Genomic DNA, 27,447 nt, shown 5'->3' with positions numbered 1-27,447 from the left:
ATAGTTAAAAGTTACAATGGTCGGCACCCAGCTACTACTCTTCTCCAAATTACCAGTCAACTTGTCACTAACCTGCTGGGGATCTTTCTTTTATTAATCATCTAGGCTTGAAACAATAAACAAAAGCCAATACTTCTTATATAAAGATCCCCTTTAATCACTATCTAGTATTACCTATTAGCCACAAAATATGTTCTTTATTATTATCCAACATAGATTAGAAGTCTTTTGAATTCTGTGTTCTTAAAAATATATTCATTGGACAAAGATATCATGGCTGCCTTTCTTAAATGTGTCACATGCAATACTAAAGCACATTTCCCTTTGTAATATATTCTTGGTATTTTTCCCTAGGACTTTAAAATTACAATTTATTTATTTTTATTAAATTATGGTTGATTTAGAATACTGCATTAGTTTCAGGTGTACAGCACAGATTCACTTATAATGTACATATTATATATATATTCCTTTTCAGATTTTTTCTCTTATAAGTTATAAAATATTGAGTATAGTTCCTTGTGTTATAATTACAATTTTACAAGGTGGAGAAACATCGAAGATTTTTCGGTAAATGTATTAATGAGGCATCCAAGTATTTTTCTATAAATTATCTGGAAACAAAGCTTGAGAACATGGATTCAAGGGCAAGTTTTTTACTTGGGAGGTGATCACAGTAAACACCTGCAGGGGGTGGGAAGATTGACAGGGAATGGAAGGAAAGCAGTACGGTGTGCATTACTAAGCCAGGCACCACTGTAGACATCTGGAGCTCAGTTCTAGTGGAGGATTCGCTGTGCAGGGGCTCAGCATGCCCTGGGAAGTGAAAAGGTCCTTAGACAGAGCTTTACAGATGTGCTGAAGAATCAGCCTTCAGAATATACAGATGATTACCCAGGAGACATAGGCAGGGTGTGGACAGCTTCCGTTGGGAGTGGGGTGTCACTTAGAAAAGCAAAGGTGCAATAAATATGGAACAGAACAAGATAAGGTCTGGAAGGTTAAAACGGGATGAGAAAATCAGAAAGGTATGAAGGCACGTGGTGAGTGTAGGCCATATTGTAACAGTGTAAGGCACGGGAAGTGGTACGGGGGTGGGAGACAGGGTTAGAAAGTAAGGTTGATATTCACAACAGCAGCTTTAAATTCCATGACTTCTGGTGTCATCTATTACTACTTAAACTGCTGTAACAGACTTTTAAATGGTCACCGTCACTGTAGCTACTCCCTTATTTGAAATGCTCTTATGTATTCTAAACATAAATAAACCTTTCAAAATTACATAAAATTAGCAAGGTAACATTGTTTAAAACATTGAACAATTCCTTTCAATGAGAATAGAAAAGCTGGAGAAATTAAAAAAAAAAAAATCTGTGTTTGAAAACTTCAGAGACATATCAAAATGTTCCAGAGTCACAGAGACACTATATGGGTCAGAACTGAAATCAAAAGAAACGAGCCTATATCTGGAGTTTGCTATTCCCTTCAAATTATATGTTGATTTTGGAAGTAGTGACTAAGGAGCTGAGAGAATTTTCACAAACTAACAGGGCTAGAGAAATAAAATTAGAATTTTGGACTTACCAAAGAGTTGGGACCATGGAAAATATCCCAGACCATGGAGAACAAGTTCATAGAAGTAAAACTGAGTTGCTAATAGACAGTTTCCTATAAGAACTGAAGCCCAGGTTTGAATTCTCTCAATCCCTCTTTGGATTAAAATAATCTAGAATTCTGACATCTTTATCCTAGCAGCCTTCCAAAAATATAAGCAAATCTTTCTGGAGGGAGGTAAAGTCACCCAGGTTTTTAAAATATATATGAAATATCTATTACCCTAAAAATATAGCAGGAATATGAGAAAATAAGACTGGAACAAAACAGAACAGCAGAAAATAGAATCTGAAATACACAATCCATATAATGGACATGTCAAAATCAGACATTAAAATACCTATGTAAAGAATTTAACAATAGGAAATAGGAAAATACTATTATCAAGGAATAGTTATGTTTAAAGAATTAAAGATGATTGAAGATTTTGACAGAAAACTGAAAACTAAACAACAGAAACTAATTGAAAGTTTTAGAAATTTACAAAATAATAACTGATTTGGAAAACCTAATTTATATGTTTTATCAGGGGATTAAACATTGCTGAATAGACAATTAGTGAATTAGAAAATGGAATAGAAGGAAATTCCCAAAGTAAAGCGTAAAAAGACAAAAAGATTGAAAATAGAGAAAAGACTGTAAGGGGCATATATAACGTAGTTTAATAGTGTATTTTGCTTATAATTAGAATCTCAGGGAAAAAAGGAAATAAGAATGGGACAGAAAAAATACTTGAAGAGACTATAGTTGACAATTTATCAAAATTGATGAACGACATCATCTCACGTGAAATAGTAATGAGGAAAATAAGAAGAGCTGGCCTAAGGTTGAGATGGCTGAAAGATGATGGGCTTTAGCAAACGTTACCTAGAGACAGCCTGCAACAAATGCGCCAAAGCTGAACTTCCAAACAGTTTTCTTTAATTATTAAATAACTGAAATAATTTTATTTGTTAACCTGGGTTGGCATGTACAAGACAGAATGTCCAGTCTGAATGTTTTACTACCCACCAACCAATTAGTTTAATTCCAAAAATGTGTAAACAAGATTCAACATACTCAGATTACCTGCATTTTTCCTTCACCAGAATCTACCCTTTGTATTTTAAATCTTATCTTGCCTTTGCTTCTTTAAGACAAAGTTTAATGACTGTCTTCCTTATGTTTAAAGTAAGCATTTAGAATGTTTAACATGCAAAACAGAGAAATGCATCTGGGAATTCTTTGACACACAGATTAAGGAACTATCACAAATTTCAAACACAATAAATACAAAGAAAAAGATGGCTCACGCTGTCACACCAAAAAACAAAAAAATGACAATCTACAAAGAGAAATATACAAATCCACAATCACAACTAGAAATTTAATACTCTTCTTTCACTTCTGATAGAAATAGATGACAGACAAACAAACAATAAGGGCATAGAAAATATTAAAGACATGATTAGCAAATATGGTCTAAGTAACATGCATAAAACATTGCGGTCAAAACTTCAGAATATCAGTTATGTTCAAATGCCCACAAACCATTTACCAAAATAGATCATATGCTTATCATAGTGGTATAAGCTAAGAAGAAATAGCAACTAGAACAACAGAATTAACTAGTAAATCTTCATATATTTGGAAATTAAGCATTATGCTTGTAAACAATCCATCCTCAAAGAAGAAAACACAATAAAATATAAAATATCAAAAGTAAACTGTGCTTAGTAGGAAAGTTATAGCCTTAAATGCATACATTTTAGAAGAATAGCTGAAAATCACTGAATCCATATCCACACTAAGGAGTGAAAATTGGAAAGTACATTAATCCCAGATTAAGCAAAAGAGTGAACTAACAAAAGGGCAGAATTTACTGTTAAAAAAATAAGGAAATGAAAAATCCGTAACACCAGATAGATTCTTGGCAACAAATCCGTAAGGCCTGGAAGAGACATAGTTGGGCTGGCAAAAGTCACTCCATAACTTACTGTGTTAGTACAGGTCATTCATAAAGCAGACACCAAGATGGAATTAAAGGTACAAGGATTGTATTGTGAAATGTCTGTGGGAGAAAAGAGTTAGGAGAGGGAGTGAAGAAGGCTAGGAGATGTCAGACTTCCATACGAGTCTGACCAAAGTGAAGAAGAGAGGGAAGGACATGCCCCAGGTAACCACAGATTAAAGATAGTTCCTCAAGACCATTGGAGAATCCTCAGTTGTTGGCCATCAGAGGATTCCATGTGTATCTGCTATGCTCAGTCATTGCCTGGCAGCAGCCACATGAATAGGAATAGGAACCTACATGAATAGGAAGGTTTCCATGCCAATGAAGTGTTAGATTTCAGACCATAGCATGGTGGGGGGCCCTTGGTCAATCAAGCCTCCTGCAGATGAAGATCTGAGACGTAAATTCTCAGGGCTGCTACACATACAGATGACAATCTGTTAAGACTACAGGTCTCATATCAGATACACTGAACCTAAAACTCAATTTTTCCTTCCCTCATCTCAATATTTCTTAGCTCTTTGATTCTCTTCATAAGGGTCCAAACTGGCCTGCATTTGTGACTCTGTCTTGGTTCTGTCCCTCACTGTCACTATGTCTCCAAATAATTGTCCAGGTTTCTCTCTGGTTGTAGCCATCAGTGATATTCAATTTGTCCTGGCTGATATTTTTTCCTCTCCATTGTATCTGAGACACATATGTAATAGAATGTAATAGATGTGCAATAATTTTGGAGAATGAGAAAACATAGGGACAAGTAAGGTCAGTATTTAGTAGATTCCTCTTTTAAGCCAAAGTTGCACCTTTGATCCATTGACAAAAAAGAGATATAATTTTATCTTATTTAACCACCATTTGAGAAAAGTGTTTTCTTATCATTGCCAGACATAAAACACACAAGGATTATGACAAGAGGAAAAGGAAAATGATGCTTATCTCACCATTTCCTGACTATGATGGGATAAGCATTAGTGTGAAACAGTCATAGCATTTCTGACATAGTGCAGTTCATTGGCCTTGGCTATAACACCAAAATTATAACACCCATAAATACAATATGGAGAAAACGATTCCAACTGCAATTACAGGGAAGATTACTGAGTTACACACATGTAAACGAGGGAGCACAAATATGTAAAAAATGACCCTGTAGGTTACCACACCTACTGCTGAGAGTATATATATACACACCTGTCCAGAAGGTTAAATTCAAACTCAGAATCTTCTCCCTGTAACTCAACTGAGCTCATACCTCCTGTCAGCATGTCTTACAATAGCTGCCCTGGAAACTTCCCCTCCTGCTCCCTTGGATGCTATCTGCGCTGCCCAGGCTCCTTCCAGCCCAGCAACCTGGTCTACAGCACTGACCTCTGCTCTCCTAGCACCTGCCTGCTGGGCTCCTCTCTATTACGTAGCTGTCAGGAGATCTGCTAAGAGCCCATCAGGTTCCAGACATCTCGTGTGGTGTCCTTTCCCTGCCAGTCATCCTGCTACCACCCCAGGACCTCCAGGCTCTGCAGTTCCTGCTGGACAACTTATGCTTCATGTCTGGGCTTTAAGTCCAGCAGTTGCCTCTCCCTGAGCTCTGGATACAGAAGCTGCTACTCAATGGGCTTTGGATCCCATGGCTTCAGACCCCTGGGTTAAGGAGTCTGTGGCTTCTCTTCCCTGGGCTGTGGATCCAGATTCAGGCACCCAATCAAATTTCCTTCCAGGAGTTTCCATTCATCTGGTTACTGGTCAATCTGTAGATCTGGCTTCTACTGATTAATTTGTAGAAGAGTCAAATCCATTAAGAAATTTAGATTCTGTACTGTGATTATCTATTATATTAATTTCCTCCACTGAAAAGTATTCTAATGTTCCCCGATCATCGGCAACTCTTTACCTCTCCAGAGGTAAAGACAGATTAACTCTGTCAACCTACAAAATTAATGAGAAATTCAAATTGAATTGTTGATAGAATTTATGGTTTTGTACTTCTCCCAAAGATAGATGGAAAATCAAATAATTTGATTTTAATATTCTGCTATCCAAATATGCTGTGAATATTGTTATTTACTAGTAATGTGTCAGCTAGGATTTGTATTGTCATTGCTTCTGTTAATGGGCTTTGGTAAGGTCAGATTTGGGGGACTATGCACTAATTTTGATTAGGCTTAGATATTTTTCTTTTTTTTAAGCAAAAGTTTTCCCCAAATGCCCACAGTTTCTTGGTACAGACTTTCTCTAAAAGAAAATCCAAGTGATTTGAATATCTTTATTCACACAATAAACATGGACCATGCATCTCTAAAGATATTATGTATGAGAATGGTTTTAAGAGTGTAGGAATGAAATTTAAGCTTCTATGATGAGGCATGTGCATAAAGGGTATTAAAATGGAAGACTAGTGTGTGGGTGTACATTTTTAGACTAAGACCACCTCTGAGCTTTAGATAATCACAGTGGTGGAATTTTTCTCAGTTTTTTAATTGACTAAATCCCTGTACAACAGTTACTATTTTCAGTCTGCTCTAATTATCACCATTTGTATAAGAAGGCAGGCAACAAACTTAGGAAGGAACTAGGATCAGCAGGTGTGAGGTTGCACCTGAGTTCTTAGCCAACATAGAAACTGAATCTAACTGCAAACAAGAAAGCTTTAATATTATCAAAAATGAATGTTTCAATTGTATATTGAAATAAAATTGGATATTCTTTATTTTATGCCATTCTTCTGACATCCAAGTGTTACACAAAGTAAAATACTGTCATAAATAATAATAACTGGAAACTTAATATCCATATAAAACAAGTAATGTTCAATTATTTTTCCTATCTTTATTTTATAAGATTCTCAAACATCCCTGAAATTAGGAAATGGGTTGCAGGGTATGAGAGGCTTAGCAAAATCTAGTCTTATAAGTATTTCTCAGTCTTCTCATCATGTTCTCTTTACTTCTTCCTTTACAACCAACGTGATAAAATATAAAACATAAAGGAGTTAAATAGAATTTTACAAGATTACACAGCAAGTTATAGTAGAGTGACGAAGTAGAATGACTTTATTCCATCCAACTGTACCATTCTCCCTTTTCTCTTCCCTCATATGCTCCTTCTCTGCCTCACCTTCTTATCCCTCTTCCTTCTCCTCCCCCATGTTTAAGAAATAGTTATGGTGACTGTATAGTTAGAAGGAAAAGAATAAAGGAATAATGAAAAATAATTGGGAAAAAATTCATCAGCCACTGCATTATAAAAATTTAAATGATAAACAGTAAATCCTCTGTAAAGTGTCCTGCTTATGAATCTTAATGATTCAAGGTCATCTCATGTGCATAATCTCCAACCAAAGAAATAATCAAATTTTAAACTTCAAAACATAAGCAACTGCAGAACACTCATGGGGAACAACTGAAGTTGTTGGCCAAGCTGATGCCTCATCTATTAATGTCTCTCAATTTGAGATGCAGGAGTGGAAAGTTTTCTGACTTTAGGAATATACTAATATCTTAGTTTTTAAATTATTGCTATAACAAATTATATAAAATAAGCCATACATACATATATATATATATATATATATATATATACACACATATACATATACACATGATAGCTTAAACAACAATTTATTATAATTCTGTAGGACAAAATTCAGGCAGTCTCACTGGACTAATATCATGGTGCTGGAAGGACTACATTTCTTTCCAGAGGATCTAGGGGAAAACTTATTTACTTACCTTTTTTTTGTTTTCTAGAGGCCATCCGAATTCCTTAGCCAATGTCCCACTTCCTCCATCTTCAAAGCCATCAATGGTGGGTCAGATCCTTCTTACAATGTATGACTCTGACCTACTCTTCTGCCTCTCTCTTCCATTTTTAAGTATGCTTATAATCATGTTGGGTCCACCTGGCAATCTCTATTTTAACATCAACTGGTTAGCAACTTTAATTACATCTACTACTTTCATTACCTTTGTCACATAACATAACATATTCAAAAGGTATATAAATAACTTTAAGGGACCATTATTCTCCCTACCAAAACTAGTAAACAAGCAAATTTATAAAAACAACTCAAAGATTTATTAAGTGTAACTAGCAGTATAATGAAGTGATCACAAACAAACACTAAAATTCAATGGTGGAGACAATGAATTTATAATACTACAATTATTTCTGAAATTAAATATAATATCCCATTTCAGGTAGATAGTCAAAATAAGAAAACTGTATTATTTTTACAACAAGAAACACAACTCCTGAACTGATATCTTGCCTTTACCACTCAGAAAACTGCATCTTCCTCTGTTCCAAGTCTCTGGCACATTATAAATTTCCCAGAGTAAAGATTTTATTCTTTCTCTATTTCATCAATTAATTATAGTACAGTGAATAATATAGTGGTCATCCAGATTTCATTAACTTAATCTCACTCTGCACAACTAAGAGGACACCAGTTGGTACTTATCTGGCTTCTAGCTTCCGAATTCCTCCTGGTGCATGCTTCCACAAGTGCATAACACCATGGACTGTGAACCCAGGGGTTTGGGTCCCAAGCTGCTGCCCACACAACTAAACTTCCAGAAGCTGCTGATTATCTGTCTATCAACTTGCTTCCAGTTCTGATTTCCAAGAATAAATATACCCAGTTTCCCAGGAACTTCTCTCATGAATCATTTCTAGGCACTTGATATAACAATTTCTATTTATCAATGTTTATCTCATTAGTAATTACAGAGAACAGCTTTAGCCTTCCCAGCTCCCTGTACCCATGTTTTTGTTTTTGTTTTCTTAATTATTCACACCTCAGAACACACTGTCAAACATTTTGCCAGTATTATTCTTTTCACAATGTTTTCATTAAACCTCTACCATGAGCCAAAATCTCTGCTATGGGAATGTATTGTTGAATATAGCTTTTAAAATAAAATTGTTTTGTATATTACTCCATAATGAAAAATAAAGTAAGAAAATGTGTGCTCTTTGTTCTAACAGGACTGAAAGTCTAACAGAGAAAGCAAATATAAAATAATGAGCTGTGAATGAGTCCTTGATGCTACAATAACATACATCAAGGGCACCTCATCTAGTCTTAGAAGTCAAGAAAAGATTCCCAGAGGAACTGCATTTGAAACAGGTCTAAGGAATAAGTAGGGCATAGATAGGTGGGGCTTGCAGAAGTGTTTTTAGGACCAAAGTCTTGATATGTGCATTTTAAAACTAAAAGCCATTTTGTCTGGTCATTGAGGGGAAAGGAAGGAATGACTTGAAATTAGACCAGAAAAAATTTGGGGCCATTTTTCCCCATGTCTTTAGTGCTAATTCAGCATTGCACTTTCTTCTAAAAGCAACAAGAGCTGTTGAATGGTTTTAAGCAGAGGTATAAGATTGTTGCACAACACATTTTTCCCTTTTATTTTTTTTTAGTTCTTTAAATGTACCCAGTGATTTTAATACCATGTGTTGAAAATACATTTTTCTGCATTTGAATTGATTTGGCATCTTTGTAAAAAGAAATCGACAGTATACTTGTGAATCTATTTCAGAATTCTGTTCCCCCGAATAATCACCTATACTTTTTGCTGTACCATAATTTCTTAATATATCTGTATATTAAGTCCTGAAATGAGATAATAAAAGACTTCCATATTTAATTCTCTTTTTAAATATTATTTTGCCTCTCCCTGCTCTCATATAAATTTTAGAATCAGGTTTTCAATTTCTATTAAAATGCCTACTGGCTTTGTTGTTCAGAATATATTGAATCAAAATGTAAAATGGATGGCTAGTGGGAAGCAGCTGCATACCACAGGGAGATCAGCTCCACGCTTTGTGACCACTTAGAGGGGTGGGATAGGGAGGATGGGAGGGAGATGCAAGAGGGAAGAGATATGGCGATATATGTATATGTATAGCTGACTCACTTTGTTATAAAGCGGAAACTAACACACCATTGTAAAGCAATTATACTCCAATAAAGATATAAAAAAATAATTAATTAATTTAAAAAAGAATATTGAATCTGTAAATTAGGGATATTGAACAGCTTTCAATCTGTGATATATCTCTATTTATTTGAGTCTTATTTAATTTCTTTCTGCAGTATTTTATAAGTATTAATATGGGAATCTAGAATCTTGAAATGTATTTTTAGATTGTATGTTTTGTTGTCATTACAACATATTTTAGACTTAATTTTTCATGTACTTTTGGTTTGTATATTGAAGTAAAATAGAGTTTTCTGTAGTAATTTTGTACATTCCTCGGATTTTTTATGTAGACAATCATTATACCTGTGAATAAAGACAACTTTCTTATTCACTTGCTGATATTTATGCCTTTTATTTGTTTTTCTTGTTTACTGCTCTGGCTAAGACCTATAGTACAATGATGACTGGAAATGTTGTGGGAATATGGTAATGTGGCTGATTTTGTGCGTGTTTATATGAGTAAGTAGTGTGCTACCTTCTCTATTCACAATTGATAAATATGTATCTTTTTAGTTTTACGAGCCTGTTGTTTATAGTATCTAAGTATATCTGACCAAGGGAGTGAGTGAAAAATGACTGATATTATTAATCTAGTTCATTTAGAAGGCATTTGCAAAAAAATCCCTGCTCTGTTATCCCCATAAGCCTGGGAATTCCATTTTCAAACTCTCCTGAGATCAGGAAATGGGGTCTTTACACATAGTAATTGACTAATTAAATGTCTAATTCAAGATTGCCATACTCACTCTACCATATTATCCCTATTACCTCACTCTTTAAATTTCACTGTAACTCAGTTCAGTTCCAATACCAGAAGATGGAAAGAAAACTTTTATTCGATGATATAAGAATTATAAAGGAAATGGCATTTAAAAATGAATCTAAAAGTTGAGACTCTCTTAAATATCGAAAACACAAAAGATATGAGAATAGATAAGGGGAAATATATGAAGATGAAGCGAAATGACCAAAGCAGAGGGGAAAAACATACACGTGTTCAGGGAAGAATTGAAGTTCAGTTGGTTTATACTAAAAGGAGAAATTTATGTAGACATGAGAGACAGAGATAGCAATGTAGGATGGGTACATGTGGATATGCTGACTTCATTAATGATGTTTATTATTTCTGTTCAGATTGGTACAATCATCTAATTGGGTACCTTTGCTCCAGATTCTACCTGGATCAAGCCATTTTTTTTTTTTTTTTTTTTTTAAGCCATTTTTACTCATTCTCCAGACTTAGCTTCTAAAATAGTTTCCCTGGGAAGTTTTGTTCACATCTCAGATTGTTATTAAGGTCTCATTGTCAAATGTACTTATATGTTGAAGAACAGCTCTTTTACAGCTTTACTTACTGTTGTAATTAAATCATTATTTGGTTAACCTTGCTAGTTGGTAAGTTTAGAGAAATGGGAATCCCACTTAAAATCCAGTTTAAAATTTTTCTTAATATAGAGAAGTATATGAATGAATGCATTCTCCCTGAAAAAAAAATGTAATAGAATATTTGTTCATCCTGCATTCCCTAAGAACAGAGCTAAATGAATATTATTTTGAGGACTGGTGCTGACGAGATGTTTGACAAGGTACTACTGAGGCATGACTAATAAAAAATATGGGAGTTAAGGCCGGGGGGAGAACAAAGCTGTTACCTATAATCACTAATGTGACAAGAATAAATAAATAGAAATTGGTGAAATCAATTGCATGGAAATGACTCATGATGAGTTTCCTGGGAAACTAAGTACATTAATCCCCTGAAGCAAGAACCACACGCTGGCTGGTAAAAAGATGACTGGCAAGTCCTGGAAATAAAGTTGCTTTGGCAGCAGGAGGTTGGGAGCTGAACCCCTGAGTTCAAATTTCATAGGGACATTGAGTGTAACAGAGGGACAAGGAATGCAGCAGGAGGAAATCAGAAATCTAGTTGGGGCAGGATCTAAGAAAGAGATAATGGGAATCTGGTAGAGAGTAGGGCTGCTTTTGTAAGGAACTGAAGACCCAGAATCCCTGTTGCTGGAATATAGGGAGAACCTTATCTTGATCCTGATAAATTCAGAGTGGCATGGATATAGGTACACTACCAAATGTAAAATCAATAGCTAGTGGAAAGCAGCCGCATAGCACAGGGAGATCAGCTCCATGCTTTGTGACCACCTACAGGGGTGGGATAGGGAGGGTGGGAGGGAGACGCAAGAGGGAGGGGGTATGGGGATATATGTATATGTATAGCTGATTCACTTTGTTATAAAGCAGAAACTAACACACCGTGGTAAAACAATTATACTCCAATAAGGATATTAAAAAAAAAAAAAAGCTTTGAATCCGGCCTCTGTATCCCAACACCAAATTAAATCTCAGAGACAGAGTTTTGGATGAAGTAGAAAAGAATAGCTTTATTGCTTTGTCAGGCAAAGGCGGACACAGCAGGCTAGTGCCCTCAAAACTGTGTGTCCCAAGAACTGGGGGGGAGGGGAGTGGCTGTAAGGAATTTTATAATCAAGGGGCAGGGTTACTAATAGGGACTGTAGTGCATGCAGGGCCCACATTCCCTCAATCCAGAGATCATCTGGCGTCAGGTGATGAGGGTTGAACTGTGACCTTCTCTGGAATGAAGAATGCTTCATCAAGTAGTTAACATCTTCCATTTGGTGGTGGTTTTAGTTCTGCAGAAGAGCTCAAATATATTGTTATATGTTTCCCTTGAGGGGGAAAAAGGACTCTGCCCCAAGTCTGTACCTGGTGTTTCTTGACTGCTGTTCCCTTATCTCTGCATCCCCTCGCTTTCCTGATTAACAACGGTTTGAACCTGCCCTTTGGAACTCAGGGAAGGGGACACAGAAAGGCTTTTGTGCCCAGGAACTCCACAGGGTCCTTCTCAGTTTCAGAGGTAGGGGTTGGCTCTTACTAGATTGTTGTATGGGATTGGGACAGTTTCTTGAGAAATAATGATAAAAGTTTTTATACTTTGATACTTATATATTTAAATGAGACTTTATTATATTTAACTTCAGCACCAGTTGTGATATTACAAATTTATTCTTTCCAACATTATAATTACTAGTTGTGTGTGAGTACTTCACTTTATGGCTGTATAAATATTATTGAAACTATCCCTGATTCTTCTTTAAAAGGAAGTTTGCTTTTTAACTAGAGTACTTCCGGAGGCCAGAGAACCACTTTCACATCTGAAATACGCAGGTAATTTTTAATCATCAGAGGCTGCTCTGACTTAACCAAAGTGGGTATTGCATATGGGGATAACTTGGATGATCACATTTTCAAAACATATGGAAATTATAAACAAAATATGATTACATCCATAGGGGAGCAACCCGATATTACTATTTCAATTTCTGTCAGGGATGCCAAATAAAATTTCTATATTTTCTCTCATTATTTTGATCCCTTTAGATTTCCCAGTAATAGTCTAAAAACCATGAATATTTCCCAAGCATTCTAATAGTGATGATGATGGTGATGATGATGTGGAGGAGAAGAAGAGAGAGAAATGACTGAAGGGGAGAGAAGATGAGATCGTGTGGCACAACTGAAATAACATTAAAATGAAATAGGAGGGCTTCCCTGGTGGCACAGTGATTGAGAGTCTGCCTGCCGATGCGGGGGACACAGGTTCGTGCCCCGATCCGGGAGGATTCCACATGCCGCAGAGCAGCTGGGCCCGTGAGCCATGGCTGCTGAGCCTGCGAGTCTGGAGCCTGTGCTCCACAACGGGAGAGGCCACAACAGTGAGAGGCCCGTGTACCGCAAAAAAACAAAAAAACAAACAAAAAACAAAATGAATTGATATCGCCCCTTAAAGATTTTGTCAATCTGGACTTCCCTGGTGGGGCAGTGTTTGAGTCCGCCTGCCGATGCAGGGGACACGGGTTCGTGCCCCGGTCCCGCAAGATCCCACATGCCGCGGAGCGGCTGGGCCCGTGAGCCATGGCTGCTGAGCCTGCGAGTCTGGAGCCTGTGCTCCACAACGGGAGAGGCCACAACAGTGAGAGGCCCGCGTACCGCAAAATAAATAAATAAATAAATAAATAAAAAGAAATAGGAATTAGGAGTTCTGTTGTTAGCCTTACCATTAACTTCCCGAGAGACCAAGAAACGAATGCTTCTAATTCTCAAGTTCTACATCTGTACAATAAGTTCAGCTTGGGGATCTATACAGTTACTTGTGTCACTCATATTTAATGTACTTAGGAAGAGAGTGAGACATTTTCATTTCCTTAAAGAAATGCCATCTTTGGCAAGTCTGGTTCTCTTTGAGCCACTCTCTTCTTAAATGCTAAAAGGACCTTACAATATAATGAGCAAATTCCTCGCAGGTCTGCTTGAGGGTATAATGAAATACCAATGCTTAGGAAATTTCTTTAGATTCCTTGGCTTTACACAAAGATAACATTTTATTTTTATGTTTGGCTCATTTACAGCAAGTTATATTTTTAGCAACTTATTATTTCCTGAAATTATATGTATATTTATAAAAACTTAGAAAATAACCATAAAAAATCAAACAGTATCCAATTTCATGGTGAGAGGCAACCAAAACGGACATATGGGCAGTTCTAGAAGCTCATTTGCAGCTGCTTTGAGTTTGAGACTTGGGAAGGCATTGAGATGAAACAAATGCCTTCTGAACCTGACCCTTCTAGAGCCTCTAGAGCAGCCCATATATCTGTTTTGGTTTTATCTCACCTAGGTTTAGAGATAACCTCCTTACATACACTTAAGAGAAATGAATCAGACTAGAAACTGGCTGTTGAAATGCAAAATTCAGATACTTTTGCCAACCAAAATGAGGCTAATTCAATGATAGTTAATGAAAGATCATAGGCATTTTTTTCTCAAGTTTACAAATGTATACTAGTCCTTCATTTACTTTTTTTTCATATGAACCGGAACATATAAACTAAATTATTTCCTTGTTTTCCTACTTCTGTCCTTCTGCAGATACAAACACATAGTCAATTGTTCATGAGTGAATTCAGCTCTCCTCTGCTTCAGAGATTTATAGTCAGAGAAAGTTGTGCCTTCAGTGAAATTCCAGGAAATTACCATATTAAGACACTTAAAATTCTGAAGACATTAGTTAAGACCTTGCACAGAGTTAGGATTTCAAAGCCCATTCACAGGGGAATATTGATCTTTTGTTTTAATCCCACAAATGGACAAGAGAACAAAATTAGAAAATAAACAGATAACAAACCACCACATTGTTTTTGGATTAAGGAGTTTATTACATTTAATTCATGTGAATTTCATTTTGAGGAGAAAATCTATTGAAATAAATTCTATCACAAATGGTGACATTAGACGTTAAATTTGGTTTATTGTTCAGTTTACTGCTGGCAATACATTTTTAAAAGGTGAGAAATCAGTAGCTATAAGATAAAAATAAACTACAAATTTTAAATAAAAAGAACCTCATATGGCTGTAAATTAACACCATTCATAAAAATTCAAACATTAAAGGAAAAAAATGGATGAAATTTTGGAAATATTTTAAAGTGCATAATGATGATAAGGTACAGCTAAGAGGTACAGCTGTTTAGAAGGAAAATTTTAGATTTTAAAGTATATATAACAATTCAAGAAAGCTTGAAATCAATTATTTTAGTACTTTATATGAGGAACTTAGAAAAAAGTAGCAATTTAAACCAAAAGTAAATTTAAGATAGAAATAAGAAAGGAAAGAACAGAAATCAATGAAATAGAAGTCAAATATAAAACAGAGAAAAAATACAAGGTCAAAATTTAGATTTTGAGAAAATCAATTATTTTAATTTTTAAAAGAAACATCATATAAGAAAAGAAGTAACCAATAGCTTCACAAAATTTAAATAATTATTTGGAAAAATATTTATTTTTCTATATTCCAAAGCAGAATTAATTTTTTTTCATTTTTTCCAGTAGGTGAGGTAAATATCTTAACCTTCCTCATTCTCCCTCTTTTCCAAACACTTCCTCAAAATAGCCCTGTTGGCAAACTTAAGAGTAACCACAGGATGAGCAGGGAGCAGAACTACTCTTAGAAAAAGTGGAAAGTTAATCCATTTGTTTTCAAAGGGTATAGAATCTTAGTTCATAACCTCTGCACCAATCAAAGAGGATCATGGCCTCATTCTTTACTAGTTTATTTTCATCTTTAATTCTACATTTGTATTAAAGTGAATGATGAGGGTTATCAGTTGAAGGAGACTTCCCAGGAACTCAGAACCTGGTCAACCCAGCTCCAGTCTTGTATTGATTATTCTGTACAGTGTAGGTTTCCAGGGGCAGCTTTTTTTTTTTTTTTTAAGAAAAAAACATAATTATAAAACTGGGCATTTCCAAAATATGTGTGATCTTTACCGTGGAAATATTGACTTGCAAGTTTTTTGTTTGTGAGTCTGTATTCCTTAGATATGGATCCAATTCTTTCTGATATGAGAAGTGTTATTGATAGATTATAGTACTTTTTCAACTGCACCCACTTCTGGAAATTGTTGATCAAATCAGGCAGGGTCAAATTAATTATTTTACAGAAAATTTTTGAGGATAAAATTTTTCTGAAAACATTTTTATTTTTTCTTTATTTTTGAAGGATATTTTGAACTGATATAGGTTGACTTTTTAAAAAAACTTAAATCTTTAACTTTCTGTTTGAGAATATCCATTAGGTGGTTGTTGTTATTGTTTTTAAATGAACATATCTTTTAAAATTCCCTATATATTTATTAATTATATCCATCTTTTTCTTAAATTATTCACATATCCATCATGGGCATTTTAGCCAACTAATTCTAATAAGTGTGTTAAATGTGAATTTCCTCTTATTGATTGTTATTCTTTTGATGGGGGTAGTAACACATGCTTTCTGACTTTTTTTGTAATGTTTTATTGCATTATGACATTGTATATAAAAGAACAGTGTATCTTGTAGTATAAATATTTATATTTTTGTACACATATGATTATATAATTATGTAATTGATACACACAAATATATATATGAAAATATTTTGATTTAATGTTTTCAAGAGAATGTAAGTCCTTTTTTCTGCATGTTAGGTGGGTCAAGGGCTTATCAGTAATGTTCTTCTAATAACTGAGTTAGGCAGGCACCGTCTCTATTTTTTTTAAAAAAATTTAATTTAACTTATTTTTTATACAACAGGTTCTTATTAGTTATCCATTTTATGCATATTAGTGTATATATGTCATCTAATTTTAATCAGCTTGATTGAACCTCTAGTTTTCCTATACTTTGACCAGGTATTCTGTCACTCCCTGATCTGAGCTCATTATTATATTTTATTTCAGCTGGGAGGGATATTGGCCCATAGTTTCAGACTGTTTTAGTTTGCCTTTGAAGTAATTTGAATTTTGTACATTTTAGTTACTGTATTTTACAGTTTTTGCATTTTTCATTTTCATCTTTATATATTCAAGCACTCTGTCAAAATTCTTAAACTTCTCTTTAATTTCTTAAGAAAAATAACCACAATTATTTTTGTGTATATTTCTAATATGTTCATTATCTGGATCTCCTGTAGACTTGTTTGTACTCTATGTTGTCTCTTGTTCTTATCTTGCTTTTTTTGCAGTATTGATAATTTTTAATCAATTACTATAGGTAATTTGAGGTCTATTTGCAGAAGAATTTACTCTGGAGATACCAAGCTGGGGCAAGATTACTAATATTGTCATATCATCAAGGTTGATGTAATTCAAAGGTTGACTTCAGTTCCTGTGAAACATATTCTGTTTGTATACCCTTAAAATTCTAGTGGAGCTTTAAAATCCTATAATGTTTCAAAATCCTAGAATGTTTACCAATATCCCCAGTTCCTTACAATGCCATGGGAGTCTAATTCTGTTCATTCACACTATGAGCCCATTGACGTTTTTGGATTTAGTGGGCAACCCTAGGAAGAAATCAGCCCAAATACCAACATTGCTTTTGACTTAAAACCTCTCCTAATTTTGATCTAGCAGTTCTGAGCCTGGTAATGCTCCAGTGTTTGTGCACAAATTATTTTATCCAGTTTTACTAGCATTCTAGTAGTGAGTTGAACTACCCACTCTGATGCTGACAAAAGTTATACTTGGTAAATAATATCATGTTACACTTCTATATATAAGGATGGTTGGTAAAAATATTTATTTTACAATATATGCAAAATTATTTAGAATAGACAAGAAATCTGGTGTGAGAATTATCACTGGAAGTCGGTTCCAGTAAATTTAATAGGTGGAGAGGAAACCTAGGATTAATGTCATTAATGTCATTCAAAATTCAAACTTCAAAATGACGGAGTAATGTGCAGCCATTAGAAATGCTATCTAAACCTATTTACCAAATGACTTAATTGCCCATTGTAAATTAACTGCCCATATATTCCCTGAACATACCAGGTAACTTTATATCTCTCTGCTTTGTCCATTCCATTTTATTTTTCCAAACTTTTTCGATTCTATCCTATACTACTTCTGTTTTTGCTTTTAATAGGAGGTTCCATCTTTTAGGAAAATTGTGAACATCAATTTCTCTGTAAGACTGGGATCTTTGGCCGGATCTTGAGTCCCTTTGAACTTCCATTGCCTCATGTTTAAAAAACAAACAAACATGTAGCACACAAAAGTTATGTTCCTCTGAGTGCTATTTAAAGTTCTAAAGAAATAATGACTTGAAAATCTCTTTGAACGTTTATTTAGCTCAACACAAAGATAATGCCCTTTTATTATTAGATTTGTCTCCTTTTCAAAATGTGTCCAACAGCAATGTACCATTTTCTGAAATCTGTGTCCTATAAAAAAGATTAGCACATGACTATAAAAAAGTAAAAGTAAAGGATATCCATTTTTTGCTGACATAAAGGTTGTGGTTCTCAGCCATATATAGCCTGAACCACTGGAAAGCATAGAGATAAAAACTCACACGTCCTGAATCAAAATTCTTCACAACAAGAATAATTGGCTTCCTTTTTACATGCTGTAAAAAAATGACTTTCATGGAAAAGTACTTACTGAGATTCAAAAAGTCAGTCACTTTTACCAACCAACTTTGGATGAAGTTAATAGAAGTTACTTAAGCTTTATATTTAGTATTTTCTGAAAATATACAGACACAAGTTAGATTTATATTTAATTTATATGTGCAAACCTAGAACTATATCTAAATTTTATTCTTTCTCTCTGCATTCCATACATATCCATTAACTTTTCTGCTTTTCTTCTCCTGTGAAGAGAGGTATAAGGACACATGCTTTAAAGAACAAGGCTTTTATAGCTCTTGAGATGTTTATTTATACTGTCTAATAATAATAACATATATGGATGCCAGAATAAATGTGTTTATTTACTTAAGATAATTAGATACTGTTAAATTTTGAAGGATATCTAATAATTGGATGATTTCCATCACCAAGGCAGGTATATGATTTAAAGTTTAGGTTTGTTACTTAGTTTTATATTCTATAAGACCAAATCTGTAAGTTAGGTTGGGTGGCTGCAGAGTGAGTGAACAGCCAGTCTTTGGGGACCATGAAGAGGGTTGTTTCTTGTGAGAATAAAATAGTTGTCATTTGGGGTTTCCCTGGTGGCGCAGTGGTTGAGAGTCCGCCTGCTGATGCAGGGGACATGGGTTCGTGCCCCGGTCTGGGAAGATCCCACATGCCGCGGAGCGGCTAGGCCCGTGAGCCATGGCCGCTGAGCCTGCGCGTCCGGAGCCTGTGCTCCACAACAGGAGAGGCCACAACAGTGAGAGGCCCGCGTACCACAGAAAAAAAAAAAAAAAAAAAAAAAGTTGTCATTCTGCCAAAAGATCTGGACATTCAATAAATTGGTCTTTAGAAGCCAGATCCACAGATAGGCCAAAAATCAAAATAGGTTGGGTGGCAGAATCTGGATCCATAGCCCAAGGTAGGAGAGCCCTGGACTCTATAACCCAGGTGTCTGAAGCCACTGGATCCACAGCCCAGTGAGTAGCAGCTTCTGGATCCAGAGCTCAGGGAGCAGCCTCTGCTGGACCTAAAGCCCAGAGACCCAGCATATATTGTCTAGCAGGGATGGTAGAGAGTGGAGGTCCTTGGACAGTAGCAGGATGTCTGGCAAGAACTGGACACCGCACTGAATGCCTGGCAGATTGTGGGCTCATAGCAGGTCTCCTGACAGCTACTGCAGAGAGAGGAGCCCAGCTGGCAGGTGCTGGGAGAGTAGAGATCAGTGCTATAGACAAGATTGCTGGAGTAGAAGGAGCCTGGGTAGTGCAGATGACTCCCAAGGGAGCTGGAGGAGAAGTTTCCAGAGCAGCAGTTGTAGGACATGTTGACAGGGGATGTGAGTTCAGCTGAATTAGACTGACAGTATTCTGTGGCATTAGACTGAGAATATTCTGTGGCATTTATATACTCTCAGAAATAGGTGTTTACAGCTACAAGGTCACCATTCCTACATGTCTGCTCCCTCATGTGCATAGTATTACCTCAATCACCATTTCTGTAATTGCAGCTGCATAGTTCCCTACACATTGTATTTATGGGTGCTATAATAGTTTTGGTTACAACACAAAGCCAATAAGCTAGTCATGTCACAAATGCTATGACTGTTTTATATTAATGACCATCCCATCACAGCCAAGAATGTCCCTCCTTCCTGGTATACGCTGCATGTGTATCTGAGTCTGGCTTTGCTGGGGTATGCATTCCTTCTAAGGGTGGAGATCAAAATGGTACCATCTTTCTTTTTTATTTGGTTAGAGGCATAGCTTTGGCCTTCTAAAAAGCCTTCTAAAGATTGAAACTATTTGTGACTATTCATTTTTTTCTCCAAAATTAATTTCCAAGTATTAAATATTAATGCAGATATCTTATAACCAATGGAGAAAGCCCAGCAATGTTACAAATGGAATGGAGGAAAGCTACTAAAAGAGGGAACCCTGGGTCTAAAGCCATTGGATCCACAGCCCAGTGAGTAGCAGTTTCCAGATCCAGAGCTCAGGAAGTTGCAGCTGCTGAACCTAAATCCCAGAGACCCAGGGTAAGTTTTCCATCAGAGTGTGGAGGTCCTTGGGTGGTAGCAGGATGTCTGACAGCGACTGGACACCACACAGGATGTCTGGTACCTGGTGGGCTCACAGCAGGTCTCCTGACTGTAGAGAGAGAAGTCCAGCTGGCAGGTGTTGGGAGAGCAGAGGTCAGTGCTGTAGACCAGGTTGCTGGGGTAGAAGGAGCCACGGGAGAAGCCTGGCTAGCACTGGTAGCCCCCAAGGGAGTGGGAGGAGAAGTTTCCAGAGCAGCAATTGTAGGACATCTTGACGGGAGATATGAGTTCAGCAGAAATACACTGAGAATATTCTGAGGTCTAAGGTCATCTTGTGGACTGGGTAATTATATACTCTTGTCAATGGTTCAGCACAGTACTGGTGCAATCCTCTCACATTTTTCACTCCTCTTCTGCATGTGTGTAGTTCATTAATCGTCTCTGTAATTGCAGTTGACTAGTTTCCTACTTATTCTATTTACTGGTGTCATGATTTATTATAACACAAAGCCAATGACCATTCCTGTACAGAAATTCTAGGACAATTTGTCAGTTATCTTCATCCTATTAAGGCCAGGAAAGCCCATTTTTTACTTCCTGGCCATGACTCCATGTATATCTACTTCTGCTTTGCTCTGGGATTTCTTCTGCACTTTTCTACCATGTCAAGTGATCAGTGGCATAACTTTGTTTTTTATAAGGATGCTTCTAATGATTGATTCTACTTGTCACTACTGATTCACATTCTTCAAATTTATTTCCCATCTATCACATATTATTATACAGTGCTCCTTATTTCCAATGGAGGGAAGAAAAATAACACATAATGAGAAATGGTTAGAAACAGAAAGGAATCAGGCAAACATTTAAAGACAAAGTGACTCCAGAAGACTGAATTAAGATGGAACCACAAGAAGAAACTGATTTGGGGCATGTGAAGAGGGAGTGGGGATAATGATGGTAGTTTGAGAAACTGGGAAAAGAGATGAAGAGACAGGGATTTCAGGTATCTCTTCTACTTGCTTTGAGACTATGGATCTAAATGCCATTACAAAAAAAAAACACTTCAAAAATGAATATAATTGATATATTTTCATATATTTTTATTTACCTCATAAAAATTTTAAAAGAACCTGGGTTCTGCATCCTAGAACAACTCAGGCTTTTCTCTGCTCATACTGTGAATGATTTTTGTGCATTTTTCAAAGTCAGTTCCTTTTCTGTAATTTCTTTCAAAAATATAAAATATTTTCCCTTTGTCACCCCTGTTCTCTATTTTATTTTTTCTGTTGTATAATATAATAGCTGAGTGCTAATTTCCAGTGGGCTAATTATATCAGATAAACTTGCACTGAAATAAACACAGAAATTCTTTAGGATGAAGGAAAATAATATTAAAAGGAAACATTAAGTTTCAAGAAAGAATAGAATATTTGCTAGTTGGATTCTCCAGGAAGCAGGCACTGAGACAGGAATGGAAGAACAAAAAGTTTGTAAGAGAGTAACACTTGTGAAAGAAAAAAAACCATTCTACCACCTTGTTCAGTCATTGACAAGGGGCTGCCATGAGAAAAACCTGACCTTGGCTTGAAATCCGAGGCAGATTCCAAGGAAGCCAACAGAGAAAGGCTGTCAGCTAACCTCACTTGTCACATCTGGATAGCTATTCCTTTTTTGAAGTGATGTGATATGAGTTCCAGTGCAGATCTGTACCTGTCACAGTCCACCATTTTCACCTTGAGGGTCAACTTATCAGGAGAGAGATTCTCCGTAGCTCTGGTTGGCCTCTCTTCCTGAGGGGAAATGTTCAAGAGTGACTGGGTGGGATGAAATGCACTCTGTCACTGCATTTGATCTTGGAGCTGAGATGGGTACTCATTATTTCCCTCCTTCACAATCCATTAGAAATTTGCTTCACCCTCAGCTACCACTTCTATTGGTCTCAGTGGATTTCTTGGTGGTATTACCTATGCCCTTTCCTAAGAAGTATGAACACTGATAACCATACCCTTTTCTTTCTATAGTTACTGCACATGACAAATCACATCAATTGGGCAGGAATTTTCAAGGGCCATCCAAGTAGATCGACTGAGCTCCAACATACTCCCTCTTACCCTCACTGTGTAACAGTAACCCTACTATTTTCTACTAAACAGGATCATCTACCCTTGGATTAGATGGTAACTCTTTTTTTTTGCTTGCTGGTACCTGAAAAAAGGAACTCGAAGTGCTCAGCCAGCAGTCATAATTATAGTTCAATGAGACCCTTGGTATGTCCGTTAGAAAGTCTATCTTTGGGAACAGGTCTTCTATCCTTGGAAATTCCAGTTGCAGAAATAGGAAGCACAAAGTTCTTAAACTGGTCACTGGGGATGACAGTAAGTGGATATTTTGGACCCAATCTTTGAGAACATTGCTTCCATGTTCCAAGCAAACTTCAGCTTTGCCATCAGTGGGACTATTTAATGCACTATCAGGCAGACAGCTTCAGGGTCCTGTGGTTTTTGATATAACTTGTGGATCCCATTTCTTGCTGTCTCTACTATGAAATGGATTTCCTGATTAGATGCTGCCTTGTGAGGAATTCCATGCTGGTGGATCAAGTTTTTCATCAGCTCCTGAAAAATATTGCTGCTGAGATAAGCACAAAAAGTAGAGGCTTACTCTGAATAGGTAGTTATGTGCTTGAGGATGAACCACTGATCTTTTCAGGGCACAAGGGGGCCATGTTAACTTGCAACCAAGTGACCAGTTGGTTTCCTTGAGGAATAGTGCCATACTGGGAGTTTAGCATTAGCCTCCATTGCTGACAGATTGGACATTTGTAGTGGCATTAATTATATCAGATTTGTAAGTGGGAGCTTATGCTGTTGGACCCATTCATGGCCTCTTTAGTCACTTATTCACATGCTCATCTTGCCAGCATGATGAGGACTTCTAGCAAAGGCAAGCTAGCTCGACTGACAGTCATTTTGTCAACTTGATTTTTTAGTTCCTCTTCCATGATAGATGCATTCTGGTGGGCATTGAGAAGAAATACAAAGATCTTGACACTTTGGACCAACTTGCATATATCCATCCATATGTCTCTATACCAGATTTTATTGTCTGAATATTATATATTCTCCCTTCCAGGTTTTTAACTAGCTGCTCAGGTCAATTGCAACTGTCCGGGAATCTAGATGTATCATCAACTGGGACCACTTTTCTCTTTTATACAAAGTGGATAACCAGTTGTGAGACATATGATTCTATACATAGAGAAAGCATATTTTTCTCATCATGGTGTTTAAAGGCATCCATGCAATGAGCCAATCCATCTGCAAGCCTTGCTTGGGCTTCTCCCTTCCTCCTTCAGCTGGTCATTTGAGGCACCAAATGTGACCACACATGTGATCTGAGAAAGAGGTGGTGGTGCAGTGCTGGTCGGTGACATGGGGGTCTGGGCTTCTGCTCATGGAGCCTGCTTTCTTGTTCTGCTAGTGTTCATTCCTCTATGAGCTATTTCTGTCTTACAATGGATTGCTACTGAGTCCACCTGACTTCATGACTTGGAAGTTTCAACAGAACGCAGCTCATGATGGACAGCTACAGATGCATGATCACTTGTCCCACAGTCAAGTTTTGTACCTCTACCAGGTCCAAGTAGTTTCCAAGGATCTGATTATCCAAAGATATGTTAATTTTCAACTACAGATTATAAGACCTTGTTCTACAACTTTATTTGCCTGCATTGTGATTTTCCCACTGAGGTGTGCCGTAAACTCCACATTGCAGTTTTATTGTATTTTTATTTTTTTCAATACCACAGATGCCACCAACACCATATGGTCTGCCAGATTGTTTGACCCAACCAGTAGGGTTGCTTGCATCTGAGACTAGACCTACAGAATCTTTTCCTGCTCCTGGTCTAAAGGAAGCTTTGTATTAGGCCAGAGAGGTACTTCTACTTGGGGAGTATGTTTGTTCCAGAACCCCAAAAAGCCTACCAGATGCTCTGCTACTTTATTTGTAGTAGGGGATTTAAGAGATTTAACTGTTTGTTATATATTTTATATTATGTTATATATTTAATATGAATATATTTATATAAAATAAGGAAATATAATGACATACTATTTTACATAATATTTGACAAAAGTTTTATTTTATAAAGTATTTAAAAATGTTTAAATAAGTAGAAAATAGAATGAAAATGAGCAGGCAGAAAGCTATTTTAGCTATGAATAAGAGAAGATGAATCCTAAGATTAATGTGATCCAAAACTCAAGATATCCAAAACAATGAAGTGAAAGAGACCTATTATACCTCTCTAGCTGATTTTCCATTACTAATCCGTACAAATTGTAACTTGATTTTCAATAATTTCCTGAACACAAGTACCTTTTTACCTCTCTGCTTTGATCATTTTATTTCACCTTCTCAGAATTCTCGTTATTCTCTCCCATGTTGCTTGCATCTTCACTTCTTATATTAGTCCTCATCTATCATATAGATAGATAGTTTTATTTGGTTTTATTGTAAGACTGGGACCTATAGTGAACCCTTAATCTTCTTTGAGTCTTCATTTCCTTCTGTGTAAAATAACTAGTTCATAAAATGTGTGTTTCTCATAATTCTTATAGTGATCTGAAAAATGATGAATAGGAAAATTCTTTGAACCTTGCTCTTTATCTCTGTATAAAGATACTGTCTTTTTGCTATTTTCTTTAGACCTTATCAATATGTTATCTATACTAGCATAATGCTGTTTTCAGAAATATGTGACCTATAAGATGTCAGAATTGCAACATAAAACATAAAAACAAGGAGTGTGTAAATGTGTGTTGCAATATGAATGAAACAGCGACTTCTGATGGTTTGAAAACCTTGTTTTTCCAGCCATGTTCAATTTGGATCTGGATACAATAAGGTGAAACTCTACATCTCATGAACTTAATTAATTCTCACCAAATATAATTGGCTTCCTCTTTACACCTGTGAAGAAATCAATTACATACAAAGATACTCAATGAGATGAAGGGATATGGTTTTTTTGCCACCCAACATTGACTGAATCAAAGAAAGCTCTCTAAACTAATGTACAAAACTTTTCATATAACCTAAAATTTTCCCCCATTCAGTTGTATTTTCCAAATTGCTTGCTTTTCTCCTTCAGTCAGCAAACAACAAGGCCCCATATTCTTTGAAGAAAATGTGCTCTATGCCACTCCTGAGATTATTATTCACGTGAAGTTTATACACGCAATGTAAGGATTTCAGAAAACAGAAGTTTTGAAGAAGAAAACATTTAAACCCTCAAATAAATTAGTTCAAATCTCTCAATATTAGTTTTTCAAAGTTTGCTTTCAGAGGTATAGTAAATGTTAACTCAAAAACAGCCTCCAAAAAAAGTAAAAGAAAAAAAAACCCCGCCTAACTAGTTAAAACTAACAATAAAATTAGTAGCATATTTGCAAGCCAGATTGAATGAGTTTATTAGATTATATTCATTTAGGTTTTTATCCATTTTGTGAATAAAATTCATGAACAATGATCCCATTAATTCATTAACATTAATTCATTGTTTGTTAACATGAATTTCATTAATTGATTTAGTAATATATTTCATTCATTTTACTAATTCTGTTAATTTATTCCATAAAATTAATCATTAAGTTCAGTATATGTGGCAGACAGTTTTTTGGTCAGTATTTTACAAATGGAAAAATGATGAAGAACAGGTGATATTCCCGAAGATCATGAAGATGATAGAAGCTCTGTATAGAGGTTGGACACATTGCTCACATCTGAATGTTCCACAAGTTGATCAATAGAAGGCAGATTGGTCTGTAACACAGTGATTGGCAACTCCTAGAGGCAAAGTAGGATGGACGGCAGAACCCGGATCTATGGCTCAACTAAGGGAAGGTGTAGACTTCATAACCCAGGGGTCTGAAGCCATGGGATCCAAAGCCCAGTGTGTAGCAGCTTCTGGATCCATAGCCCAGGGAGCAGCCTCTGCCATGGGATCCAAAGCCCAGTGTGTAGCAGCTTTTGGATCCATAGCCCAGGGAGCAACCTCTGTTGGACCGAGAGCCCAGAGACCCAGGATAAGTTGTCCAGCAAGGACTGTAGAGCATGCAGGTCCTTGGGCAGTAGCAGAATGTCTGGCAGGGACTGGATAGCACACAGGATGTAAGGCACCTGATGGGCTCATAGCAGCCACTCTGGAGAGAGGAGTCCAGACGGCAGGAGCTGGGAGAGCAGCGGTCAGTGCTGTAGACCAGGTTGCTGGGGTAGGAAGAGCCACAGGAGGAGCCTGAGTAGCACAGGTGGTCCCCAAGGGAGCGGGAGGAGAAGTTTCCTGAGCAGTGATAGTAGGACATGTTGACAGGAGATGTGAGTTTCAATGAGTGACAATGAGAAGATTCTGAGGTTTAATGTCATCTCCTGGACTGGGGTGTTTTTATACTCTTAGCCATGGGTGTGGCATTCTACACAGTCACCTTTCTCATGCTTGTAATCTCTCATCTCTGTATGTGTAATTCAATAATATCTTCTGTAATTGCAGATGAAAAATTCCTTTCATCTCATATTCATGGGTGAATTCACTGTGTTGTTAAAGCACTAAGCTGTTCCAAAGTCAGAAATTCTATGACTACATGTCTTTCATGCCATCTCATCATGACCAGAAAATCCCTTACTCTTCTCGCTGGCCAAGATTCTTTGTTCATTTGACTGTATATTGGCTGGGGACTGCTTACCTCAAAGGGAAGGGATTAAGATGAAGTAAATTTTTTTTTGTCAGTGGAATAAAGGCACCCTATTTGCCACCAATGATTTTCT

At 36.4% G+C, this 27,447-nt stretch overlaps 2 protein-coding genes and 2 pseudogenes across 2 annotated transcripts; 1 reads left to right on the top strand and 3 right to left on the bottom strand.

The window, feature by feature from the left end:
• The first annotated feature begins 4,870 nt into the window (after positions 1–4,870).
• On the top strand, positions 4,871–5,358 carry LOC112404796 (keratin-associated protein 13-2-like; annotated as a pseudogene).
• Positions 5,359–11,284: 5,926 nt separating this feature from the next.
• LOC112404775 (keratin-associated protein 13-1-like) lies at positions 11,285–19,904 on the bottom strand (annotated as a pseudogene).
• Positions 19,905–20,710: 806 nt separating this feature from the next.
• On the bottom strand, positions 20,711–20,889 carry KRTAP23-1 (keratin associated protein 23-1). The gene is given in 2 exon segments (XM_024752911.1): positions 20,711–20,775; positions 20,778–20,889. Coding segments are annotated over 2 exon segments (177 nt in total).
• A 5,630-nt stretch (positions 20,890–26,519) lies between these two features.
• Positions 26,520–26,987, bottom strand: LOC112404798 (keratin-associated protein 13-2-like). The gene has a single exon (XM_024752913.1). The coding sequence runs from the start codon at positions 26,985–26,987 to the stop codon at positions 26,520–26,522; it is 468 nt and encodes a 155-aa protein (XP_024608681.1).
• Positions 26,988–27,447: the final 460 nt, after the last annotated feature.

Source organism: Neophocaena asiaeorientalis, unplaced genomic scaffold (assembly GCF_003031525.2).
Source record: "Neophocaena asiaeorientalis asiaeorientalis breed wild unplaced genomic scaffold, Neophocaena_asiaeorientalis_V1.1 scaffold245, whole genome shotgun sequence".
Taxonomy (NCBI): Eukaryota; Metazoa; Chordata; class Mammalia; order Artiodactyla; family Phocoenidae; genus Neophocaena; species Neophocaena asiaeorientalis.
The sequence above is the reverse complement of the archived record's forward strand: the minus strand, read 5'-3'. Positions and strand labels throughout refer to the sequence as shown.

Bases quoted from the DNA above. Each gene is read 5' to 3' on its own strand.
- LOC112404798 (XM_024752913.1), bottom strand. From the start codon at position 26,987: ATGTCCTACTATCACTGCTCAGGAAACTTCTCCTCCCGCTCCCTTGGG.